The sequence below is a fragment of the Dunckerocampus dactyliophorus genome, chromosome 11 (assembly GCF_027744805.1).
Source record: "Dunckerocampus dactyliophorus isolate RoL2022-P2 chromosome 11, RoL_Ddac_1.1, whole genome shotgun sequence".
Taxonomy (NCBI): Eukaryota; Metazoa; Chordata; class Actinopteri; order Syngnathiformes; family Syngnathidae; genus Dunckerocampus; species Dunckerocampus dactyliophorus.
In genome coordinates, this window is record NC_072829.1 from 27,910,048 (window position 1) to 27,933,965 (window position 23,918).

Genomic DNA, 23,918 nt, shown 5'->3' on the forward strand with positions numbered 1-23,918 from the left:
TTTATTAATCATCTCTGTCAGGAGAATCAATATGTGAGCTTCAAATCACTTCTCACTCACGTCTCTATCTTTATTAGGATGTGTCTCCTGCGCCCGTCATGTTATTAAAAAAAGGGAATAATTAATGGACACTCTGCTATTGAGCTCTCATCACACGGCAAAGGGAAGATATGAGGAGGAGACGAATGAGGAATGAGGAATGAGGAGGGAAGAGAGGATGTGTGAGCAGCCTGGAGGGTCGGCTCTTATTTAGGAGGATTGAATGCAAGAAATAGTGCAGCAGAATTTTACCATATTGACCAGAATATATGACAACCCCTCTTTTTTCCTTTTCCTCAGGTGTCTCCGGGTCACAGGTGTGTGTGGGTGCCAGGAGGAAGTGCTCCAAGTCGTTTGTTTGGTGCCAGGAGGAAGTGCTCCATGTTGTTTGTTTGGTGCCACCGTTTGGTTTGCATGAATGACTTTTAGACCACAAATATAAGACGACACAACTTTTTCAGACATTTTTCTATGGGAAGAAAACATCTTATAGTCGGGTCAATACCAGAGGTGTGGACTCGAGTCATGGGACTTGGACTCAAGTCAGACTCGAGTCACAATTTTGATGACTTTGGACTTGAATTGACAATATCATCAGAGACTTGGACTTGGACGTCAATGACTCGGGACTTGACTCTGACTTCAGTCTGATGACTTGAAAATATTTGAGATTTTCAGTGAATGGGTGACTGAAATGTCCCCGCAGAATCTGCCCCATTGAATGCATCTTTTAACGTCCAATCAAGTTCAAGAACAATCAACAAGAGTGTGGATGACATTTCTGAGAACTGACGAAAGGACTCCTTTTCTGTGACTAAGCCGTGTCTCACTGGTTTTATTAAAAAAAATATCTATTAAAACTCAATAGAGTAAAACTAAATACTAAAAAACTTCAGATTTGACTCGACCTGTCTTATCTTGACTTGAGACTTGACTTAGATTTGCACGTCTTCACTTGAGACGTGCGAGTCAAGACTGGAGACTTACTTGAGACTTTCTCCCACCTTCGTGGCCTCTTCTATAAAACTGTGCAGAGAAATCTGACTAAAGTCTGCGTACATCAGAAACCCAAAATGTGCGAATGGACAAAAACATTCAGACCTAAAAAAAAAGTGGCAAACACACACATTCACCCAATTTGTGCTTCATCTGCTGTCCAAATGTGCAACTTCACTCCACGTCACGCCCTCTCCACCCCTTCAGTTTGCCATAAATGGTCAATCCAAAGTGGCTGATGAATGCGGCGTCCATATTTAATGACCCTTGATTGCATTTGGCACGGTGCTTCTGAATCACGTCTGCTCAGAAGCCGAAGGCGAAGAAGCGGAACCTCACCGAAACTGAGGTAGCAATCTTAGTTAGAGAGCTGGAGGCCCGTAAAAACATAATAATTGGAGGACACAGCAGTGGCATTACGACCAAGAGGAAGATGAGCGAGTCTGCTGTCAACACCGTCAGTGGAACGGGGCGCACCGTGGTAGAACTAAAAAAAAACAAAAAACCATGGTTGGACCTAAAGGCACACATTTCCATTTTTAGTGAGCATGATTGTACATTTTTCCTAACTGATAGCACATTTTAGATGGATAAATCTGTACTGGCGTCCATTGCATGTTTATTTCTAACATGTGGTTTCATTTCACCACTTAAAACGTGACTTTAAAGGGTGCGTACCGGTGTGCGTATTCTCACGTCAACTTGTGTTTTTATAGGTAACACACTTGGCGTGGAAAACGGCGTGCGCGACTTTTCAGCCCTGTTTTGTGCGTACGCAAGCTGTATAGATGAGACCACTTGTCAGTGCACTCGTAAAAAAAAAAGGACTTTCTCTCATAGAAGTGTCTATTTATTGAATGTTGGGAGCAAAGTAGGACTGACAGTAGTTAGTTAATCGATGCGATTACGATTCAAAGGCCTGCGATGCGATGATAAAACGATAATCGATGCATCTTTTTTTGTCAGCAGTTTTTTTCTACAATATAATTCCTTTTGACTCCATGTGTACTACTAAAACAAAGCATATTTGTGATGATCCACAATGAAAACAAACATGAAACAGATGAATTGACTTGCATTATCTTTGAATAACTGGACGTTACCAACGTACCGTATTTCCCGTTGCACAGAACCAGCAGGAAAAGGAAAGTGCACCAGTGGCGGCATGTAGAAAATTAACTAGCATATTCTGACCAAGATAAAAAAATCTGCCGTTATTCACAAATAAGTCAGAAAGACTTCTGAATTCAAACTAAAATCCTGTGCATAGAATCGCTGGCAAAAGAATATTTTTGCTGTATAGCAAAGTCAAAAACAACTTACATGCAAAATATAGATTTCTGCATCAGCGGCTCCCATTTTCAAGACTAATGCTTGCAGACGTCTGTTATTATGAATAACCAAAGAAACTAGGCTGCCCTTACTCACAATTGCAGTGTCAGTGAAATAACGTTGCGATGGGACGTTGCATCTGGGTTCCAAAGTATGCAACACAACACTAAAGCCCTGCTTTCCAACAGCCGAATACGGCCACAAATCCTTCGCAATAAAAGTTGCGATTGACTTTGTGAGTCGCTTCGCCTTTTCCAAGTTGGGTGGAAAATGAGTTATCACCTGCTCGATGGTTCTCTGGTTGGCAGCAAGTTCAGCTGGCTGTTTTTCTAACTGGTTGGGGTGGAAACGTGCTGTGTGGTTTCACATATTTGTCGTGTTCCTAAACTATTTGAAGGTCGTGTGACAAAGCTTGCGTATTGTCCAGCTCATTTTTACCTTCAACTACGTGAAAGCCAACGTGCTTCCAGACGCTCGTTTTAAATCCAGCGGGTCGGAGTTTACGCTCAGCCATTCAGATAGTGTCTTCCACTTAAACTGTCCGGGTGGCACTTCCGCTGTCCGTCTTTTTGTCCCATTTTTTTTGTTCTGTCAGCATAAAAAATTGACATATATAAATCGATTAATAATCGTCCGTGTCCGCATCATAATGCATCTAAGAATTGATGATTTCCCCCACCCCCAACTAACAGTCAGTAATAAATAGTGAAGTACTGTAAGCCCTTGTTTATCACAGTTAATTGGTTCCAGGATTCCGTATTTATAAATGGAATATTCTTGTAAGAGCATAGAAAACCTGTTTACAACCTTTCACATATGGTTTTGAACATTATTAGAGCCCGCCGGACATGAGATAACACCCCTATAGTCACCTTTACACTCATATTACCCAATACAGTAGGCATAATAAGAGTAAATAAAACTTTTAAGATGTAAATAAGACTCACGCTCGTGTGTGTTGTTATAAATGTGTTCAGCCTGAGTGGAGGACAGGAAGTGACGTTGGCGGTTCAGAGTTGAGTTTCAGCTTGCTGTGGGTTACGTCTGCAACTGTAGCCCGTGTTTTTATTTGGAATTATTTTTGCCTGTTGGCAGGTAATTCAAACCTGCAATAAAAGCCAAGTTGTTTTGGCAATCAAGTCTGGTGCTTGTGTGTCTCGCATTACTGTCACCTAGTGACCAGTGCAGAATACTATGTCATCGTCTTTGAATGCGTCTTTTGAATGCCTTAGTTTTGTATTTTAGTTCATTTAGCCATTTTTATGCTTGAAAATGTTTACTTTAGGCCAAATCTAAATATGCATATGTTTTGACTAATGACAGGCCGTATTCAATCACAAAACTCTATGATTTATTAATACATTTTTGAAAACCGTGATAGAGTGAAGCAGCGAGATTCCAACCGCAAAGTGGCGAGGGACGGCTGTATACGTATGCGTGTTATAGCCGTTGAATAGCTTCTTGCGTGCTGCTACTGTATGCTAGTACTAGTTGGACTTCTGTGCCTTAAAGTCCTTTTAAAACAGCGTCACTTTCAAAGTTGAATGAAGTGACACTGGTTGACTTGCAAGTTGTTCGAATTCAGAAACAAACTGACAGACTCGATAGGCAATTCTAGTGTTAAGTAACGTCCCTGGCTGTCATAGAAGTGTAAAGACAAGTTAATCACTTCTATGGTTATCATCACATGACTTCTCAATGGCTCGAGAGTGTTTTGAATCTCTGTCACATGATGTGTAGAAGGTACGTGGAATTTGTATGAATATTGAAGGGATTTTACAGTAATCGTGGATTTATAGTCAAGCCTGCTTGTTTCTTCATAAAAATCAATCACATACACACTGTGCTGTGCTATCAACTGGCTGATGTTTTCTCAGGGTCGTGTCGCTTAAATGCGTGCGACATTGCACAAAACACGGTGAAAAATGGAATGTGTCCATCTTGTGTCTTCCCCTCTTTCCTAGCGCAACATCAATACATTTCTCCAGAGGCTTTGATTTACATGAAGCATCCACACAAGATTTTTTTTCCAATCAATCAAAATTGTGTTGCTGTCACTCCTGGCCTGCTTGCTCGGATTAGGATCAAATATTAAATAAAAGCCGCAGGGATATTTGCTAGTGGCGGTGGTGAAGAAGGGGAGTCGTAGGTGTTTATCAACATAAGGATGTGAACTAATGATACAATTAATTAAACAATTAAACACCAAAAGAGAAAATTATTTCATTTTATAGTGTTTTATTGGATGTTATTGTATTTTTCTGTATTTTATTTTATTTTATTTTTTTGTGTCCCATTTGTGATATTGGAAATACTGAAAATACTTGTTTTTACTGCTCAAACTGAACAATTTTTATGTATTTTGTACTTGTTATGACATACAAACACCACATTTCCTTCCGTGTGACATTTCAAGTGTCACACTGGAGCCGCCTGCGTAACGAGCGTGCGGTCATAAACGCGCACGCAGGCTTAAAAAACAAAACATAAAGAGTCGACACTCATCGTCATCTTTTTCTCTCCTCTGCTCGCGTATAACAAAAGGCCCGAAGGCAAGTGTGGAGCTGAGCTGTCTCCAGAGATAAATCACATAGAAAATGTTGTTGATCTATGATAAACACGACAAAGAATTTGTCTCCAAATATTATGCAAATGTATCGTGGGCTGCATATTGATATTTCCCCACTAAATATGAATGTGGATACATACTAAATAACAGACGAGCTTAACTCATTCAATCCCAAAGAATAGTAGTTCTACGTTTTTATAAACCTGAATGCCCGATCCCAGGCAAAGTGAGGTGATGACGCAACTGCCCGCTACTGGATTTCACTTCAGAGCAATTTGAAGCCATAAAAACGGCCACAAGATGGCAGAAGTGCATTTGATAAGAACTCAGCAGAGATCATGTGGACGGAAACAACACACGACAGGAAGGAGGAAGTGAGAGAGCATGGAGGAGTGAAGCACGCAGAAGGTTACGCATTGTAGGGAAATTTTAACGCACACGCGTGCACACATAATTCAATTCCAAATTGTAAATAGTTCATGAAGTTCTAATTGTAAATAAATCGTTATATTGCTGTAAAACAACCCCTTTTGTGTGCTGCTTATGTTGTAGTATAGCTGTTTAGATATTTGAGCTGTCACAAAAGCAAAACATTCTTATGTCAAAGTGAAAGTTATGCTTGAAATAGCATAGCTTTAGCTTTATTTCGGGTGATGAGAAATCCAACATTGCAAGTCTATTATAAGCGTCTTTACAGAGTCTTGGAAAAGACACAGTAGCGTTTAGAACAATTTTATATTTTTTATATTTATATTTTATATCTTATCCCTGGATTCCACTGGGAGCGTTTCATGAAGTCCTTTTTCGGTTTCTAAGGCAAAAGTCCTTGCTTGCAGCGCACAAATTTCTTGCCGTTATATCCGACAGCTTTCATGAGGAGACTTTGTTCGGATGACTCCTCCGGGCACGTTGAGGGAGTTGTAGTCGCTGGCTCGTCAGATGTGTTGAAAAAAATGATTCAAAAAGTCTGGGTTCACTTAAAAGAAAAGAAATTAAATCACACCAAAAGTAGAACGATTTCAAAGTGGGGGGAAAAAAAGCGGTAAGCGACAGAAGCAAGCAGGAGCAAGCAAAGACACGCCTGCACGTGGCAGAAGCAGGAAGCAGGAAGCAGGAAGCAGGAAGCAGGGTAGGATTAAGTAAACTTTGAATCTTCCTACTCCTTTTCGGACATGTGGAACTGTGAACTGGACTGTGTGCTGCAGCTCGTATAGATGCTCTAAAACGAATTAAACCATTACCGCTAGCATTGCCATGACCTATGTTCTACTGCTGATTCCTAAAGAACAGAAAAAGGTCAAAACTAACCTTTTTTTCTGACAAAAGACGGGAGTCTAATCTTTCTTTTGGTAGGTTCCATGTTTATTAGGGACAACGATTTGTTTTAATAACGATTTGATTCGTATCACGATTCATGATAGCCGCTACAATTCAAGGATGTATTGGTTCATTTAGAACAACAGCACATTTTTAGCCAAAAGTTCAACCAGGTTGACTGTGAAATAAATACCTGGATACCGGGCACCCCAGGTGAAGCTTCCTAGAGTCCCGTTGTTTTCTGTAAGGGAATCAGGTATACTTTAATTATGGATCTAAACCAAATGCCTTGAACTTTTATTTGAATAAAGTGCAACCAACACTTCAGGTTGAATTAACAATGAATGAATGAATAGGTTGACTTAAAACAATCAAGTCTGTGATGAATTCTATCTGATCTACACGACGTGAACTTTAACTCGATACCTGGTTCACTTCTCTGGCCCAAGTATGAAAGAAGTTAGAGCAAATTTCATCGTGGGAAATAGTGCCTTCGGTTCCCATTGTTGAAAAGAGTCAAGACAAAAGCTGTGATCGACCCACGGGCCAAGTACAACCGTACTGCAGAATACACAATAACCTAGGCTGTGACATTTGTTTTAAAAGTCAACAGAGTAGCCATTTACATCTTTTTGATCATCAAAAAGTCCAGTGTCGTTTCATGAAGGCCTCACTACACACGCCGCACTACAAGTACACATTACATGTACGCAGTAATTCCGGGACATCAGATTTGAATGAAATTTCATCTGCAGGTCGATATTAAAGTGAATTTCTATCCTACAAACCTTTTATCTTGTCCTGAAGCTCCAAGCCATGAGTTTGAAAGGATTAAAGTTGGACTCCACTTGCGATGTGACTCGATGTGGTCCAACACTAAATAAATATAAAGTATAAATCCAGTCTAAAGCGTGGCGATGACATCACCGGCAGACTGACTCGAGTGTAGCGGCCGAGGCGTGGGCCGTCCAGAGTCGCTCTTCACAGGTCAAAAGCTGACAAACTTGTGCTATCTGGAGAGGACGTGTTGGCTCCGTTTATTCCACTGCACATGTGCCAACCCCTCTGTAACCCTTGGCAACCACAACAGTCGCCTTTGCATGACGTCATCCGTGCGCCTCACAGCCATGACTAATCAACTAACGCCCAATCAAACTGTTACACGGGTTTAACGCCTTTATCATTCAAAGTGTTTAAATCCAATGCTTTACATTCTAGTATCGATTCGATCAAGTGATTACCTTTGAATCGATGTTAGATCGATATACATGGGAACTTGCTGGACACAGATGGATGTAGTTGGATCATAGGAATAGAAATCAATGTGTCGATGTGTTGATGAATGGTTACACCCCTCATGTTTCTACAGTCATAGAACACAATAGTCTGTGTTTCTTGAGAGATCAGTCAGAATCCACTCAAATGGATAATTGAATGCAATGGATCCTGCCTAAAGATCCACAGACTGACTCTCACTCTGGTGATTATCCAAAGAAACCTGCTTTAAATGGTGTCTCGTGTCTATCAAAGCCACTTTGCCGCCAAAATTGGTCCTTTTGGCGCACTTCTTTTGATGTGCATGGGCGAGAGAGAGGGGTGGAGACTATAAAGCCCATTAAAGACACTAAATTCCAACTCTTTTGCCCTGCAGCGCACACACACACAAACACACTCTCAGCCCAAACAGACCGCGACGTGATTGTGCTTCGAACAGAAGGATGTTCGATTGTATCCTCGGTGCTTGAGAAAATGAAAGACACAAGAGATAAACACAAAACGAACCGGCAAAGATCACGACGGGAGCAGCTCAGGGAAGATAAGCGTAAAAAGGGGGGAACCCGAGATGAAATGAGGTGAAAGCGGGACAAAGTGTTAACAATCCACTTGGCGGAGAGAGGCGAGCGAGGGGCCAAATGTAACAACAAATGTAGCACAGGGACGGGCAAGTGGAGGTGCTGATAGCGTTTGTCACCTGTGACATTGTTACATCTGAGAAATATGTCTCACAAGCTGTTCGGGTGGTTGCATGCCTTTTTAACGCCAAGCGAGATGCTGCCGTAAGGTGGCATGAATTGCAGAAGACAGGCTAGAAAAAGACACTTTATATCTGAAACAACCTCAGTTTCTTTTATTGCAGCTCCTTTATGTTTCACTCCAAGACTCCTCCGTCTGGTGTGGGTAATGAAGTCAAACTACCTTTCAAAAAACTGCCCTATGTTGGGGAATTCATCCACAATCTTTATGTTTTTACACTTACAAATAATAATAATAATAATTCACCTACAACACTGCCTAAACAAAGCACGCTAAGCACACTACGGACTGCTGTCCGTGCAGATTTTATTGTGTGACTGCTAAATGACCCACCATGGGGCCAAAGAAAGTTGCAGGTGAGGAAGGCGAAGTGAGCATCAACAATAAGGTCCATCCATTTGTCATTTAGAATGATTTTTCCATTGTTTTTTTTTGCATGTACTACTATAATTATTCTCTATAAAATGCATTTTTCTTAATATTTTTGTGTGTCTGGAACATATTGATTGGATTTACATTATTTCCTCTGGGAAAACATGCCTTGGTTTTTGTCCACCTTGTGGAATGAATCAGTAACTACTGTATGCTGGGGCAGGCTGGCCATCGGGAGCACTGGGAGTTTTCCCAGTGGGACGATCAATAATGGGGCCGATTGACAACCATTTATTTATTTATACATTTTTTCGCTGCGCCTTGCCTTGGTAACTATGGTAACTAACTCTCCAGGGGCCGGCCCGGGAACATGCTGCTGCAGGCGTAACACGACAGAGGGGGCGAGTAGTTGGCACATGTAGGGCCACCCCTCTCTACACGCAGAATGCGTGCAGGGCCCCACGATCTGGGGGGGGGGGGGGGGGGGGGGGGGGGGGGGGGGGCATGCTTAACTCTTTCTATACCAAAGACGTATTTATATGTCTTTTAGCTTTTTTTGCACCAGAGGCAAAAAGCGGTGATGATGCAATTGCAGACTAATGGATGTCACTTTTAGAGCAGTTTTAAGCATAAAAAGAGCCACAATTTGGCAGAAGTGCATTTGATAAGAGCTCGGCATCTGATTTGAATGGAAAAAACATACATGACAGCAAGGAGGAAGTGGAAGAACGTGCACACGCACGCACACACACACACACACACACACACACACACAGTTCAGAAGGAGTCCAGGCAAAAGTCCAGGGCCAAATTTTTGTTCCAGTCCATCCGTGACTGTATTTGCTATGGGAAACATATTTCAAAATGCAAACAAATGGGCTGCGTTTGACTTTGGAGGATTCCCCGTAGTTAGAATGATCAGGCTTGGTATGAGTTTCATTTTGTGAGACGTGCCGCTAAATTAATCAGGATGACAAGTTTGATACTAAACACAGCAGCTTTGTCGCAATGCCGACAAACAGCCTGCGTCATGATAACGAGCTTTGCGGGAATCCACGTCACGTGACTGCATCTGTGCGTCAGAATGATGGCGTGGATTCTGTGCAAATATTCGCAGGAAAAAAGTTAACTTTTGGGTCCGTTTCTAATCAAGAAGGGCAAAATGAGTGCTGCCCTGCTTTCATTTGACCACTTTTTTTTGCAACAGCGCAGCAGATGGTGACACACACACACACACACACACACACACACACACACACACACACACGTACTAAAACTCCACCCCCTCGAGGAGCAACCTTGCCTCCTCTCTCAACTTTTCTCAAACGTTCCCTCCTTGACTCATGCCTCCATCGCCTTGATCCGGCACACAGCCTCACAGTGCTCACTTCAAAGTGCATGTGTGCTGTTCGGAGGCAGACGCAGCCGGCGGAGAGAGATTCCCCGCACACAAAAACACAAAAATGCCCAAAATACATCTTTATCTTGCTTTGTAAGCATGTGTGCGGCCCACTTCCACAAAGCCATGTTGTTTCATTTATCTTCATGCAGCTCGCGCTTTTTTTTCTTTTTTTTTTTCCCCGGCGAAAACATCCACCTTGAAAATGAGCCTCGAGTGCCTCGTTTCGGCAGCCATCTGAAGCATCTGCTGAGAGCTGTTGCCATGCAATGAAATGAGGCGCGGGCTGGAAATTAAAATAAACAACCCACGCAGGAAGCTATATATGCCTGCATTTCACCCAGGCGTTTATACGTCCGTACAAGCTCCCTGCTGTGTGTGGTCTGGCATGATGTTGGACAGCTTCAGCACAGCAAATGGGATACATGGAAGGAAATCTCTTCAAGGGCTTTCCCTGCACGTTTACTTGCATTTAATCCTGCATGTTCAAATGTTCAAAAGCTACACAAACAACAGCGTATTGCAAATGTCGTGTAAATATGTTATGAAATCACCCCATTGAAATGCATGAAGAGCCTCTGCCAGCTTTGCCTTGTCAAACAGTAACAGCACCGACAGGAAACAGGTTGGCTTGGAGAGCAGGCTGAGGTAAATACTATCACCTTTTATAGACATGCCCGATGGCACGGCTCCTCAGAGCAAACAAAAAACAAAACACATATTTCACCAAATCCACAGTTCAAACAGAGGACAGATGGTCCTAAGGGGAGGGGTGCGTCATAAACCAATAACGGATGACTTTTTAATGCCAACTTTACATGGCTTGCCACTACACGCCCAGCTCGTTGCCATAATGCACTGGCTTGTGCAATATGCATGATGACAGACAGCAACTTCATCCTGAAGCCGCAAATACACACAATACCATAAACAAATACAACACAACACTGCATATGCAACTCAGCGAGACAAACATACAGAAAGGTCTTACCTTTGTGGTAGCTGACCGGCTTGGACTGCATGGAGAAAGTCCCCATCACCAGACCCATATTGACAGCTGGTCACTGAGAGCGTGTCCTCTGTGTGTGTGTGTGTGCGTGTGTGTGTGTGTGTGCAATCAAGGTGTGCTTCTCAGTGCGTGCTGTAATTAAGTTAGTCCATTAGCCTGCTGCATGTGTGCATGACCAGCTATCACTTCTCATGCCGCTTCCTCGCACCCACACAGTCTTGCATATTCCGCTCCAGGGTCTGTAAGTGTGTGTGTGTGTGTGTGTGTGTGTGTGTGTGTGTGTGTGAGAAAGAGAGTGAATGAACTCTCACTCCGAAGCTACCTCTGTCTATGCTGTGACTGAAGCTGCCTCGTTTCCCAAGCCTCTCTCAGTCTAGCCCCAATTCCTCCGTGCCTCTTTATGTATCTTCCCTTCTCCGTCCCTGTCTCCCTCCTCCTTGTCGGGGCGTCTGGCGAAGAACGAAGCGTTGCACACTGTTGCACAGACTTATGGGGGGGGGGAGTTGGCAGTCTCAGAGTGGGGGTAAGAACTCAAATTCAAAGGAAGAAATGAGAAAAAAGGCAAAATGTGAGGATGCACATGGTAAAGAAGCGTGGGCAGTTGTTACAGCCAAAGAAAAGATAAGCTGACACTCATCTGACCCCTTTTTCAAATTGCAGAAGGCAAAAATCCTGCCACATTTTCATGCATGAGTTCATGTGCGCATGCATGAACAGTCGAGGTGTCCAAAGTCTGGCCCAGGGGCCATTTGTGGTGTGCGGCTTGCTTTTCATTAGCCTGCGGCACACAGATGCTACCCTGCTCGACCTATGAACATTCTGACATGCGAAAGTGTTAGTTACGTGTTAGTTACGATTTTGTACGCAAGACAGAGAAAGAAGGAAAGAGAACAGGCGCAAAGGAATAGTGATAGAAAAATACTCCGCTGTGACGTGAGAGAATTAGCGTTGCAGCGGTCTTCATCCACGCATGTGCACACTGTGGAGCACGTACACAACAAAGGACAAGCGGCAGCACGCACTGATACCAACGGAGAGATGCAGAGCGATTGAGAGGTATGACTTTTTTATGGGCAACGGTTTTGTGATGCACAAGACACAACCATTACCGACACAAGATCCTGCGAGATGAAAACGTGATTTCTCGTTCACAACAAGATTGTCTCATGGCCACGAGGCCTGGGACAATAATAAATGAGTCTTCCCTCGTTTATCGCGAGGGATAGGCTCCCAAAATAGCCGCAATAAGTGAAATCCGCGAAGTAACCAATTGTATTGGTTTGCAATGATCATGTACTGTATGTTTTAAGGCTGTCAAAGCCCTCACAATACACTTTATACACTTTTACTCAGACAGGCAATAACATTTTCTCACATTTTAAACACTCGTTTGAACACTTGTTTGAACTTGAATGATCAATCTACTAGGTTGGACACAGTAAGTCATTAAGTGACTCACCAGATTCACTCCTCTGCCCGTGCTTCGTCCTGACGCCGTTCAGCTGTAGCGTTTTTGTGTCCTTGTTAAAACATACTGCTACTGCCGTCCTCCTCCTCGTCCTACTCTTCAAACCCAAGATTCATTTAGTCAGTTTAGCTTCTTCTTCTATTGTTATTGGAGGTTAGCAAGCAGCTCATGCAGTTTGCTAGCGAGGGGACACTGGAATGAATTAACCACACAATAAATGAAAATGGACTCAATCATTTTGCCGGCCTGTTTTCCTCATCTCCCCCCTCCGAAGAGGAAGGAAGAGAGTTCACTCTGTGAACTGGTTTCATCACCTTGTTCAACACGTTTGTTCCATAGAACAACAGCATGAACGGAGTGAGCCCTTTTGTCATTCATATAGTCTCTTTGTCTCGATGGGTGGAGGCGGGTCTGTTCGCATACACACAGAGTACAGAAGAGTGTAGTGTATTGAAATTTAAATATTGCAATATATTGCTATATATTTTTCATTGTACTTTTCTTAAACGTCATGTTAAAATATCGTGTCATGTGACGTGATGTGTTCGTCTCGTGACACCCCTACTAACAACACTGACGTCTAGTGACCAGTGAAGAATACCACACGTCTTTGAATGCATCTTTTGAATGCCTAAGATTTGTATTTTACTTCATTTGGCCGCTTTTATGCTTGAAAATGCTTAAGTTAGCCAAAAAAAATACGTACAAATTAATTACGTACTAATTATTATTATTTTTTTTTTACTAACAATAGGTTGTATTCAACTGTGAAACAGCAAGATTTATGAGTTAATATATTTTTGAAAAAACGAGATTGAGTGAAGCTGCGAAATTTGAAGCGCAAAGTGGCGAGGCATTAGTGTACAGGTATTTGACTATTTAGGTACCTCCATGAGCCTTCACGGTTTCATGCTTTCACTCTATAATTGGTAAAACAACACACCTAAATGGTGGCCAACTGGTACGGCACCAACCACTCCGCAGAAGTCATTTCATTTGCACGTTTCTCTCCCAAACAAAGGTAAGCATTGTTCATCGTAAAACATCGTAGCTGAACTACAATGTGGACTTGCAACACAATTCTCATCGCAGGTTTGCATGACACCTGTTGCTAGGCAGAGTTTAAAGGGCTCAGACCACCAGTGGCGAGTAAGTAAAGTAAGGTAAGTCACGTAAGTCAACCACCACAATTCAAATAATGAGGCTAAACATCCACACTAAATTTGCAACTGACTCTGTATCGAGTATGAAACCTAAGCCGGAAAACAGAACAGACTGCTGGATCTGCTGTGTTTCGGGTGTCCACAATCCACCTTGAACACCCAGGAAAGTGGAAGTCACCATCATTACCTATGTGGCTTTAGCTAAGAAAACCATTTAGAAGGCGAGCGAGCGGGAGCGAGGCCATCGAGGCAGTGATAGCGCCATCAGGTCGTGACACATTCATGAGGAGTTATTGGCTGCAGCCGAGTGACAATCAATGCAAGCAACACACAGCGAGGGAGGTGTGTGGAGGGAGGAAGCGCCGCCAGGAGAAACTTCCTGACGACTTGTTTGCAGCAGCACATCCCAAAACACACAACTGCTTTTATTATATTTGCTTTTTTCCCCTTTCTATTTTCCAGAGCTCTGCACTGAGGCCACCAACCTGCTGTGGCGGCAGCTTCCTGTGCGACGCAACACAAGCGTGCACAAATGCACAAATGCACAAATGCACAAAGGAAACTCTTTCAGCAGAGACACACCAATGAAATCTGGGAATTGCATCTGAAAAGTGAAGATAATGAAGCTTGAAAGGGTGGTTCCCGCTGCTGCTTAACTTAACTGCACGGACGCTGGATGATCAAATCAGACAGGTGAAGCCCCCACATTCTTATCATTACCACTGAATCGATTGTGTACTATGAATTTTAAAACGTGTTCCTATGTGTTTCTTTGCAGACTACAACCTTTGTCATCTTTAGTTTTCCATCACGATTTCTTCCTCTTCCTTTACACTGCACTGGTTTACAGCAAAAAACTGCATCTCAGCTTCGTAAAATAGGTGAAAAAGGCTAATATTAGGAAGAACTTCACTCATTGCTTTCCCCCCAAAACATTCCAACTTTCTTGGCAGGATTTCTTTATTTAGCAGGATTAGCACCAAAACAAGTACCTCCAATGAGTAGCCATGTAACACTTTTAGATTTTGTCAATGAATTTACTACGAATAATATATTATAACAAAAAAATCCTAATGACCACTTTAAAACTATGACTTTTATTTTGTTGAACAACTTGTCTAAAATGTGAACACACCAAACCAGCTTCCATCACAAGCCCCTTAGAGTCGCACGATGCTGCCAAATGTGATTTCGGAGGCCAAATGAAGTGTCGAGGAGCCTCCGTGCAAAATTACCAACGCAAAACTGAGAAAACCGTCTAATTCCAAAGTTCAATTTAAGGTTGTGGTACATCCTCAGGCATCACTGCATTTAATCGGGGTGACAGAGAGATCACAGTTGGCTTAAAAAGTGAAAACTTCATCAGCAGATGTGGCGGAACAATCATTTCATGCTTCTTACCCCCGCAGACAGAATATTCTACATTTTTCAATTTGAGGCAGTTTGCTGCGACATCTCTGGAATATTTTAGCGTACACTTGAACGTTTGTTGAAACGAGTGCTACAAGTCAGTGAAATATGCTAAACGACAGCAACAGGTCCTTCCGGTTTGGAGGAAGTCCAACCTTGTTCCAAGGCATCAACGCTGACATGTTGCTGCTATGCTGTCATGAATGCTGATGTCCATCTTTCTCATCTTTTACTAAAAGCTACACAACAGACCTTTGACTGGGTGAAGGAGCTACAATGAATGAAAGGAGAGTCAGGGACGACAGGCGCGGAGGCAGCGAATAATAAACATGGCCGCTTCATCGCTGCCTGCTCCCGTCAGATGACGGCCGGTTGCGGTCCGTCATACTGATGAGCGCACGGAGGTGAGGCGCTGCAGGTGACGGCAGCCAACATGGAGCGGGAGGCAGGAATGTGAGGAGAATTTGGAGCTGAAGATAAAAGGAAGGAGATGGAGAAGGTAAGGAGACAGAAACAAGGAGAAGATCAGTGGTGTCGTCTGAGTCATCACAGCCAACAGATTGATTCACTGGAGGGGGGGGGGGGCTCAGTGATCCTGACAAGACAAGGAAGGAGGCGTCTGCCGTACGGGTACAAATCTCAAGATCCCAGCTTGGCCACGGGACTGCAATCACGTGCACGATGTCAACACAAACAGATACAGCACCGTGCTACCAGGGGCGGACTTACCATTAGGCAAACACAGGCAACTGCCACATAAGAACGTCTCATAAAAACTGATGACTGATTTGTTTTTCTTCCATTTCAAGTCCTTATTGCTGTTTTAGTCTTAATTCACGTGCTTAAGAGGACGTCAGAATGCATCATCTGTGCAAGCGTTACTGTGCGTGTGCACACGGGTTCAGGAAGACGGTGGAAAAACAAACCTGTTGCTGCGGTTTGGGAAAAAATGGAGCGGGTGTACCCCAGTGGAGCGTAAGGAGAGGAGAAAGCGAGACGAAAACACAACTTCCGTTCAGTTTTCCACAGTCCACAACCGTTCCCACAGCAGCAGCAGCTGCACTGTCAGCGTCAGCCGCGGAGGACGCGGTCGCTCTACAGATGTGATGCTTTTCATCACAAACGTGAGTATTAAAGCAGTGGACCGTATTCCATGTTGCTTAATGTTCTTATCAATTACAGGAAAATCACTGAGATGACTGACTTGTGAGGTAATAACAATCCCCCAGGAGGAGTTGAAGGACTTTATCTACTGTAGCTCAGGAAATAGGAGAATTTTCTCATATTCACACTTGTTAGTAGATGATAAACATTCATATTTTAAATCATTTTAAAATAAATCAAACAGATAATAATAAATGTAATAAATTCAAACTAGATTCAAACTTTTGTGCACTACAAGGATGTGGGGGCCCCCAAATGACTAAATACACCCCTGCATGCTACACTGCAAAAACAGAAAAAGATTTAATATCTGAAATCAAGTCTAAAAAAATTATTTTTGACTAATAAGATTTTTTTTTTAAAACGTTATTCCATCTTCTATGCCGCTTCTCCTCACTAGGATCACGGGTATGCTGGAGCCTATCCCAGCTGAGGCAGAGTACACCCTGGACAAATCATCATTCACGCTCACATTCACCTTTGGACAATTTAGAGTCGTTGATGAACCTAACATGCATGTTTTTGAAATGTGGGAGGAAGCCGGAGTACCCGGAGAAAACCCACGCACGCACGGGGAGAACATGCAAACTCCACACAGCCATGCCCAATGGAGATTCAAACCCAGGTCTTCCCGATCTCCTTACTGTGTGGCCAACATGCTAACCTTTCTTCTTTCATCAGAAAAACAAGTTAGTTTCTAGCATTTTTATGTCTGACAACATAGGATAGTTTCAGCAAAAACACACGATTTTGACCAAAAAACAGAGAAAATTAACTTTTACTGCAGAGCAGCAAATTCAAGCAGCGTGACGGTGGGGTCTGCTGGATGTGGGGATGAATCCCTGCTGCTGACCGATCCAGACGGCAGCCAATCGTCACAAGAATCAGGGTCGGGTTTCTGAGTCACCCGACTCTGAACTGATTCTGGTATCAGGCTCCGGTGTCGCGCCACACGGCTCAGCAATGCTAACCACAAGCTCGTTACTTCGGCTGCCATTGCCAACTGCATTTGTGTCTACGTCACCTACATCACCCATGTCACCTCTATCTCTCGCGATCACGTCACTACTAAAAGCAGATCCACCGCCAGACAAGCTCTGTGACCGTTTTAGCCGCCATTTTCCTCTCTCAACCCACAATCCTGTTCTTCATAGACAATCTGTCGCTGCCGGTTGGAGGAAAGGAGAACTGTTGCCCCCTACTGGGACAGAAATACATTGCCTATAAGTCAGAAATTCCCACGCAAGATGAATAAGACTTTCATCTGTCGCTCCGGCGATAAAAAGCAACAGACGTCAATAGACGTCTTTGGCAGTCAACGTTACTTTTTGAAAAGACGTCAGTAGACGTTTTGGCAGTGAAAGAGTGAATATTTTTGACACTTTTGTTAAGTCAAACACACAAAGTCCATATTGCTTTTTAGATTAATTAAAATTAAATGCACTAAATAAGACCACAAAATCAGATAATTCGCTTATAACTGTCCAATGAATGAATGAGGAAGATGACTTTTACTTCAAAATGAACTAATTGGATATTCCGACATGAGTTGTATATTACATACGGTATTTGAATGTCATTTTTGACTTGCTGTTTGCGACCGACCAGTTGAGAATCATTGCTTAAAGTAATAGTATCTCAGGATTAGATTTACTACATTTTATATAAAATTAGGAAATTTGTCTAACGTTGCAAGAAAAGACATCTTACCCAGTCAAAAACAAATACTTTTGACCTTGATTTCAGCTATTACATCTTAAGCACCATTTAAAGGGCCAGCTTCCCCAAAGGAGACGTTCCCAAACCCAAGTTAGTTTAGTTTATTTGGGACATGCTTAAAGGGGGCCTATCCTGCTCATTTCAGAGGCTTTTAAAATGATACTGGATCCCTGTGGCGCACTATAGTAAGTTTCTTTCTTAAATAAAATACTCCATTAATCTCAAGTTGCGTAAAGAGTAAATCTGCATTCGTCTCCTTCTGACCAAAACGCTCAATTGGGCAGCCAATTCACTCGACCATATCACTCACAGATAATGTGAACACTTTTTGACCAATTTCCGTCATGAACAGGCCAAAAGGGCAAAAAAAAACAACAAGGATTCCTCACTTAACCTGACTTGAGAAACTAGTGAAGTGTTGTGTTATGTCTTAACGGTGTTTCTGCTGCCCTCTTGTGGCCAAAATATCAATAATGAAAGCATTAATGATAGCCATTACAAGCGCTATAGCGAACATATTTGCATTGCCTTAAAAAGAACAATTGTCAGTTTTGATTGACACTGTCATAGAACTAGTTACTTAACATTAATAATGTTGTTTGCTAAACGTATTTAGCTATATAAGCCTTAATATGTTAACTACGGTGACCGATTATTTTGGAAAACATGTCTTCACATGCCCCAACAATGCCCTGAGAACTGAGAAAATAAGACATAAAATATATAAATAACCCATGAAATAACACACAATTCACAAACTTGTCAAATATAATACCTCATTGGCCACATCAACTCCAGGGGAATAAATAAAGTAGATATCGTCTTCATTACACGTCTGTTGACTTCTCTCAGTCACGTCAGACATCCATCATCTCGTGTTGCTATGTGTGCCACGCCTTCTCTATGCCCCCCCAGCAACGTCATAAACGGAACAAAACTTAAGTTCCCCTCGTTAATATGGAAGGAGGTTTCCGCCACTGAAACAAACAAAATGTCTCAATGGTAAATCATAATTATGAGGTTAAAAAGTGTAAATTATAAGATACAAACTGCGCTTTTTATCTTGACTTTATTTTTTTTAATCTTTGACTTTAATCTTGACTTTTTATCTCATAACTGAAATTTTAACTTTTGACTTTTTATATCATAATTATGACTTTCTTGTCTCATAATTTTTTACTTTTTATGTTATAATTTCGATTTATCTCATAATTATGATTATCTCATAATTTTGACGTATCTCATAATTAGGACTTTATGTCATAATTTTGACTTTTTATCTCATAATCATGACTTACCGTTGGGATATTTTTTTTTCCTTTTTCGGTGACTGAAACGGGCTTCGAAATGTTTACATTCTGTCACTACATGAAAATCTAATTACTTCAACAAACATTTGCTGTAAAGCATTATTTATGAGGATCTAACATATTCCAATGTAATAATTTCCCTTTTTTCATCAAAATTGAATCAATGGATTAAATATCAATGAATTCAATGAGAGCTGCCTCTGACGGCAGCTACAGTATGATTTACTCCGGCCAAAAGGTGGGAATTTCATTGCATTTTGACTACCGTAATGGTAGTAGCCATTTTCCACTAATAGCAATGCAAAAGCCATTGTTATTTTGGTCATGGTCATGTTTTACTTGTTTCAGACATGCTTAATAAGCTACCCTAAGGAACGTCATGCATACCATACCCACTTGCATCCGAAAATACGGGACAGCATGAGAAATTCTGGCCTTCCAACCATAATTGATGTGATATTATTATATATTATGCATAATAAGGTATACACGGTAGCTTGTGCAATGTTAAAATGTTGAAAAAAGCAAATAAAAGGAGCAATTATTTTATTGCCGTGTACTGTCAGAATTGATTAGAAAAGGATAAATGGAGGGAAAGCAAATTCCCCACACTACCTGCTCGTGATTGACTAAAGGGCTGGCAACCAGACGCTGTGTGGTGACTACTTCCAACATGATTAAGGTGATTGAGGGCTCTGTCCCTCACAGTTTGTCTCATCAAGGCTGCAGCTGCTGTCTTCGGGAGAGATTAACCTTCCATATACTTTATATCGCCTGTCAGGAAAATGTACAAAAAAAAAATCACACTTTATGAGCGCCATCAAGAATCCCTATAAAAGATTTGCTTTAGGCTCTGATATCCGCAATGAACTTGCAGACCCTCGTGTCACTTTGCACACAACAACTCGGCTGAAATATTTCCCTGATGCTATCAAAGATTTACACACCTGTGTGCTCCTACTGTTTGTTTTCCCGAATGTACGATTTACTAAAGGTGCCTTCAATTTGCATGATTGTGTTGTGCTCTGTGAAGCGTACACAAACGTCACCATTGACTGTGCACATGTCTCATGTTGAGTGATGGAAGGCGTGATCCCAGCCGAGAGAAGAGGCCAGGACGTTCTCCCCTCCCCTGAGAGTCTTTCTACATCAATTCTCATGCGTTTGTGTTTTCTAGTCAACATTCACGGTGTCCCCTATGGCGCATTCAAAGTGACATGACAGCATGTTTTAAAACCAGCACACTCTCACGCACACACACACACACACACACACGAATATGCACATCAAAGCACAAGAACACACTGTCACACATTAGCAATCCCACACACACTTTAATCCTCTCATTTGTCTTTGTTTGTCTGCCTTAGCCACATCCATCCTACTTCCCTTCCTTGGTGGAATACTTAAAGTGCAATTCGGTCCCACGGGGACTGCGAGAGAATATCTGATGGAGAAAGACGCTGCTGAATATTTCATGTGGCACTTATGAGACGTGTGCACATCTTGTCTGCACGGTGGAATCTCAAGTCCACACCGCCGCCCGTCATCCTTCATCATCGCTCAGAGGAGGGGCTGCCTCATCGGCAGGACACACTGATTATTTCAATGCGGAAAGATTCATTGAAGTCATCACTCACAGTCATTCTTATCATCAATACGGAGGACGTGAACTCGGTGTAAAATATATTAGTAGGGCTTCCTGATTGCTTGTTCTTTTGCATGTTTGTCACACTTACATGTTTCACACATTCGAATATTAGTCAAACACGTGTAAATATTAGTCAGTGACAACACAACTGAACACAAATTGCAGTTTTTAAATGAAACTTTTTATCATGAAGAGAGAAAAAAAAATCCAAAACTACATGGCTCTGTGTGACAAAGTGATTGAAAAACTGGCCAGCTAACCAAAATGACCCCAAGAGCACAGCAATGACTCATCCAAGAGGTCACAAAAGACCCCACAACAACATCCCAAGAACTGCAGGCCTCACTTTCCTCAGTTAAGGTCAGTGTTCATGACTCCACCATAAGAACGACACTTGGCAAAAACAGCCTGCATGGCAGAGTTCCAAGATGAAAACCAATGCTGAACAAAAACAACATTAAGGCTCGTCTCAATTTTTCTAGAAGACATCTTGATGATCCCCACAACCTTTGGGAAAATACTCTGTGGTCTGACGAGACGAAAGTTTAACTTTCTGGAAGGTGTGTGTCCCATTACATCTGGCATAAAAACGCTGCATTTCAGAAAAAGAACATCATACCAACAGTAAAATATGTTGGTGGTAGTGTGATGGTCTGGGGCTGTTTTGCTACTTCAGGAACTGGAACACTTGCTGTGATAAGCGGAACCATGAATTCTGCTGTCTACCAAAAAATCCTGAAGGAGAATGTCCGGCCATCTGTTGGTGACCTCAAGCTGAAACCAACTTGGGTTCTGCAGCAGGACAATGATCCAAAACACGGCAGCAAGTCCACCTCTGAATGGCTGAAGATTTTGGAGTGGCCTAGTCAAAGTCCTGACCTGAATCCTATTGAGATGCTGTGGCATGACCTTAAAAAGGCGCTTCATGCTGGAAACCCCCCCAGTGTGGCTGAATGACAACAATTTTGCAAAGATGAGTGGGCCAAAATTCCTCCACAGCGCTGTAAGAGACTCATTGCAAGTTATCACCAACCCTTGATTGCAGTTGTTGCTGCTTAGGGTGGCCCAACCGGTTATTAGGTTTTGGGGGCAGTCACTTTTTCACACAGGGCCATGTAGCTTTGGATTTTTTTTCTCCTTTAATAATAAAAAGCTTTATGATCTGAAACATTTAAGTGTGGCAAACAAAAAAATAAGAAATCAGGAAGGGGAAAAACACTTTTTCACACCACTGTGTTAAAATAGTTGCTTATATATATATATATATATATGTATATATATATATATATATATATGTGTGTGTGTGTGTGTGTATATAAGCAACTATTTAATTGAATAATGTTTACAATGTTTATCTTCTTAAGAGTGGATGAATAATTGGCAGAGCACAGTAAAGAATGTATTATTTATAGAGGAGATCAAAGCTTTTTTTGTTGCTCATGGAAAACAATGTTTCTTTATAATCACTGAAGAAACTGAATGGTTAGAAATATGCTGTACTTTCATGCAAAAAGGTGTTTGGTGGTAGCAGCCATCATGCACACACACGGCTCAGTTTTTGCATAACGTCATGTAGTGTTTGTGCCCCCAGAGGTAAGCACCTGCGCAGTCTGCCTGCAGCTTGGCACACTCAAGACTGAAAAGTTGAAGAGCGAGGGGGGGGGATGTGACAGACTGTCAAGTTGAAAACCAAAAAGAAGAAGAAGAGTAAAGTGGTGACAGGGATTTGGTCTAATCTGCGGCTGCAGCTTGAAGAAGCCAGTAGAGCTTAAGAAAGAAGCCACGCGGCACGGAAGTCAACTCACATCACTTCACTGAGGGCGTCTTCTTGCCTTGACCAGAAAGGATTTGCCATTCAGTAGAAGTAGAAGAGAAAGAGGCTGGATGTGGAAAAGCATCACTTTGAGGAGAAGTACAGTATGGCGCACTGTAAGGCAGGAGAACCACGGGGTTTCCTCCAGCCAATCACTAAGAAATATGATCACTTAATGCACGGCAATCATACTAATAACAGTATTGTAGAGGAATTAAATGAGACTATGGTCATGTGGGCGTGGTTTACATTGCGGTTCAACCTATCACATCACTTCTGTTTTTCAATCAATTAATTACATTTTTAACGTATTAAATATTTTTTTTAAATGGTAATGAAATAATTGAGTTGGTTATGAAATGAATGACTGCATTGTTTCAATATGATTATTTAATATGATATTTCACAATTTAATGAACAAACGGGCAATTATGTACAATTTTAATTGATACATTCCATTACATTTTACTGGCTTTATAATTATTTCATTTTGGCACAAAAAAACGCTCCACTTGCGCTTAACTGCACTTTCTCCAACCTGCCAGCAGATGTCAGTGTCGTTCTGATTGTGCAAATCAATAAACCAACCTTTCGGGTTCCTCGAGTGAAGAAAATAATGTAAGTCAAGGTGAACATTTGTTTTGATTTGGCGTTGCTGTCGCCTGTCGCCTGTCCCAAAACCCTGACAGTGTCTTAAATGTAGTGAAAAAAATGCCCTCTTGGTTGCGAGGAATCCTAATTGAACTCGAAGATCAGCATTTTGGAAGCCAGGATGCCTGCATTGACAGACGAATAGACGCTGTTAAATTGTTGTGTGTGTGTAGAAAGACGGCGAGGGGATTTATAGTAGTTTGAGTTGTGTGCCTCTCTAAAGAATTCAATTTCCACAAGGAGACCCGAGGGCGTTGTTCAAAAGATGTTTGTGCTTTTAAGATGTGACAAGAAGTGTTTATTTCAGGATGTTGTCACATCTTGACCCAACTGGTTTTAATTAGTCCCTACCGGCATTTCATCGTATTTTACAACCGTCAGTCAGTGGAAGACTGCCGTAATACACACGATACTATTCATCTGTAAAGGTCAACCTGACCTTGTACAATTCTGAAATCAAGCAGTATTTTGGGGAAAAATACACCTCTGAAGACGCATACCA

The 23,918-nt window shown here is 42.0% G+C and overlaps 1 protein-coding gene across 4 annotated transcripts in view; it reads right to left on the minus strand.

The window, feature by feature from the left end:
* LOC129189755 (Kv channel-interacting protein 1) overlaps positions 1-23,918 on the minus strand; it is a 53,491-nt gene that overhangs the window by 27,082 nt on the left and 2,491 nt on the right. The window contains exons 1-2 of one of the 4 annotated variants that reach the window (XM_054791799.1): positions 11,050-11,560; positions 6,447-6,494 (exon numbers count right to left, since the gene is read on the minus strand). The exons of 1 other annotated variant lie outside the window; for it this stretch is intronic. In XM_054791799.1, the coding sequence (XP_054647774.1) occupies positions 6,447-6,494; positions 11,050-11,107 (106 nt within the window). In that variant the 5' untranslated portion in view covers positions 11,108-11,560. Of the gene's footprint in view, positions 1-6,446; positions 6,495-11,049; positions 11,561-18,766; positions 18,899-23,918 lie in introns of those variants that run through there. 2 more of the 4 variants (XM_054791803.1, XM_054791802.1) reach the window with 2 other exon arrangements.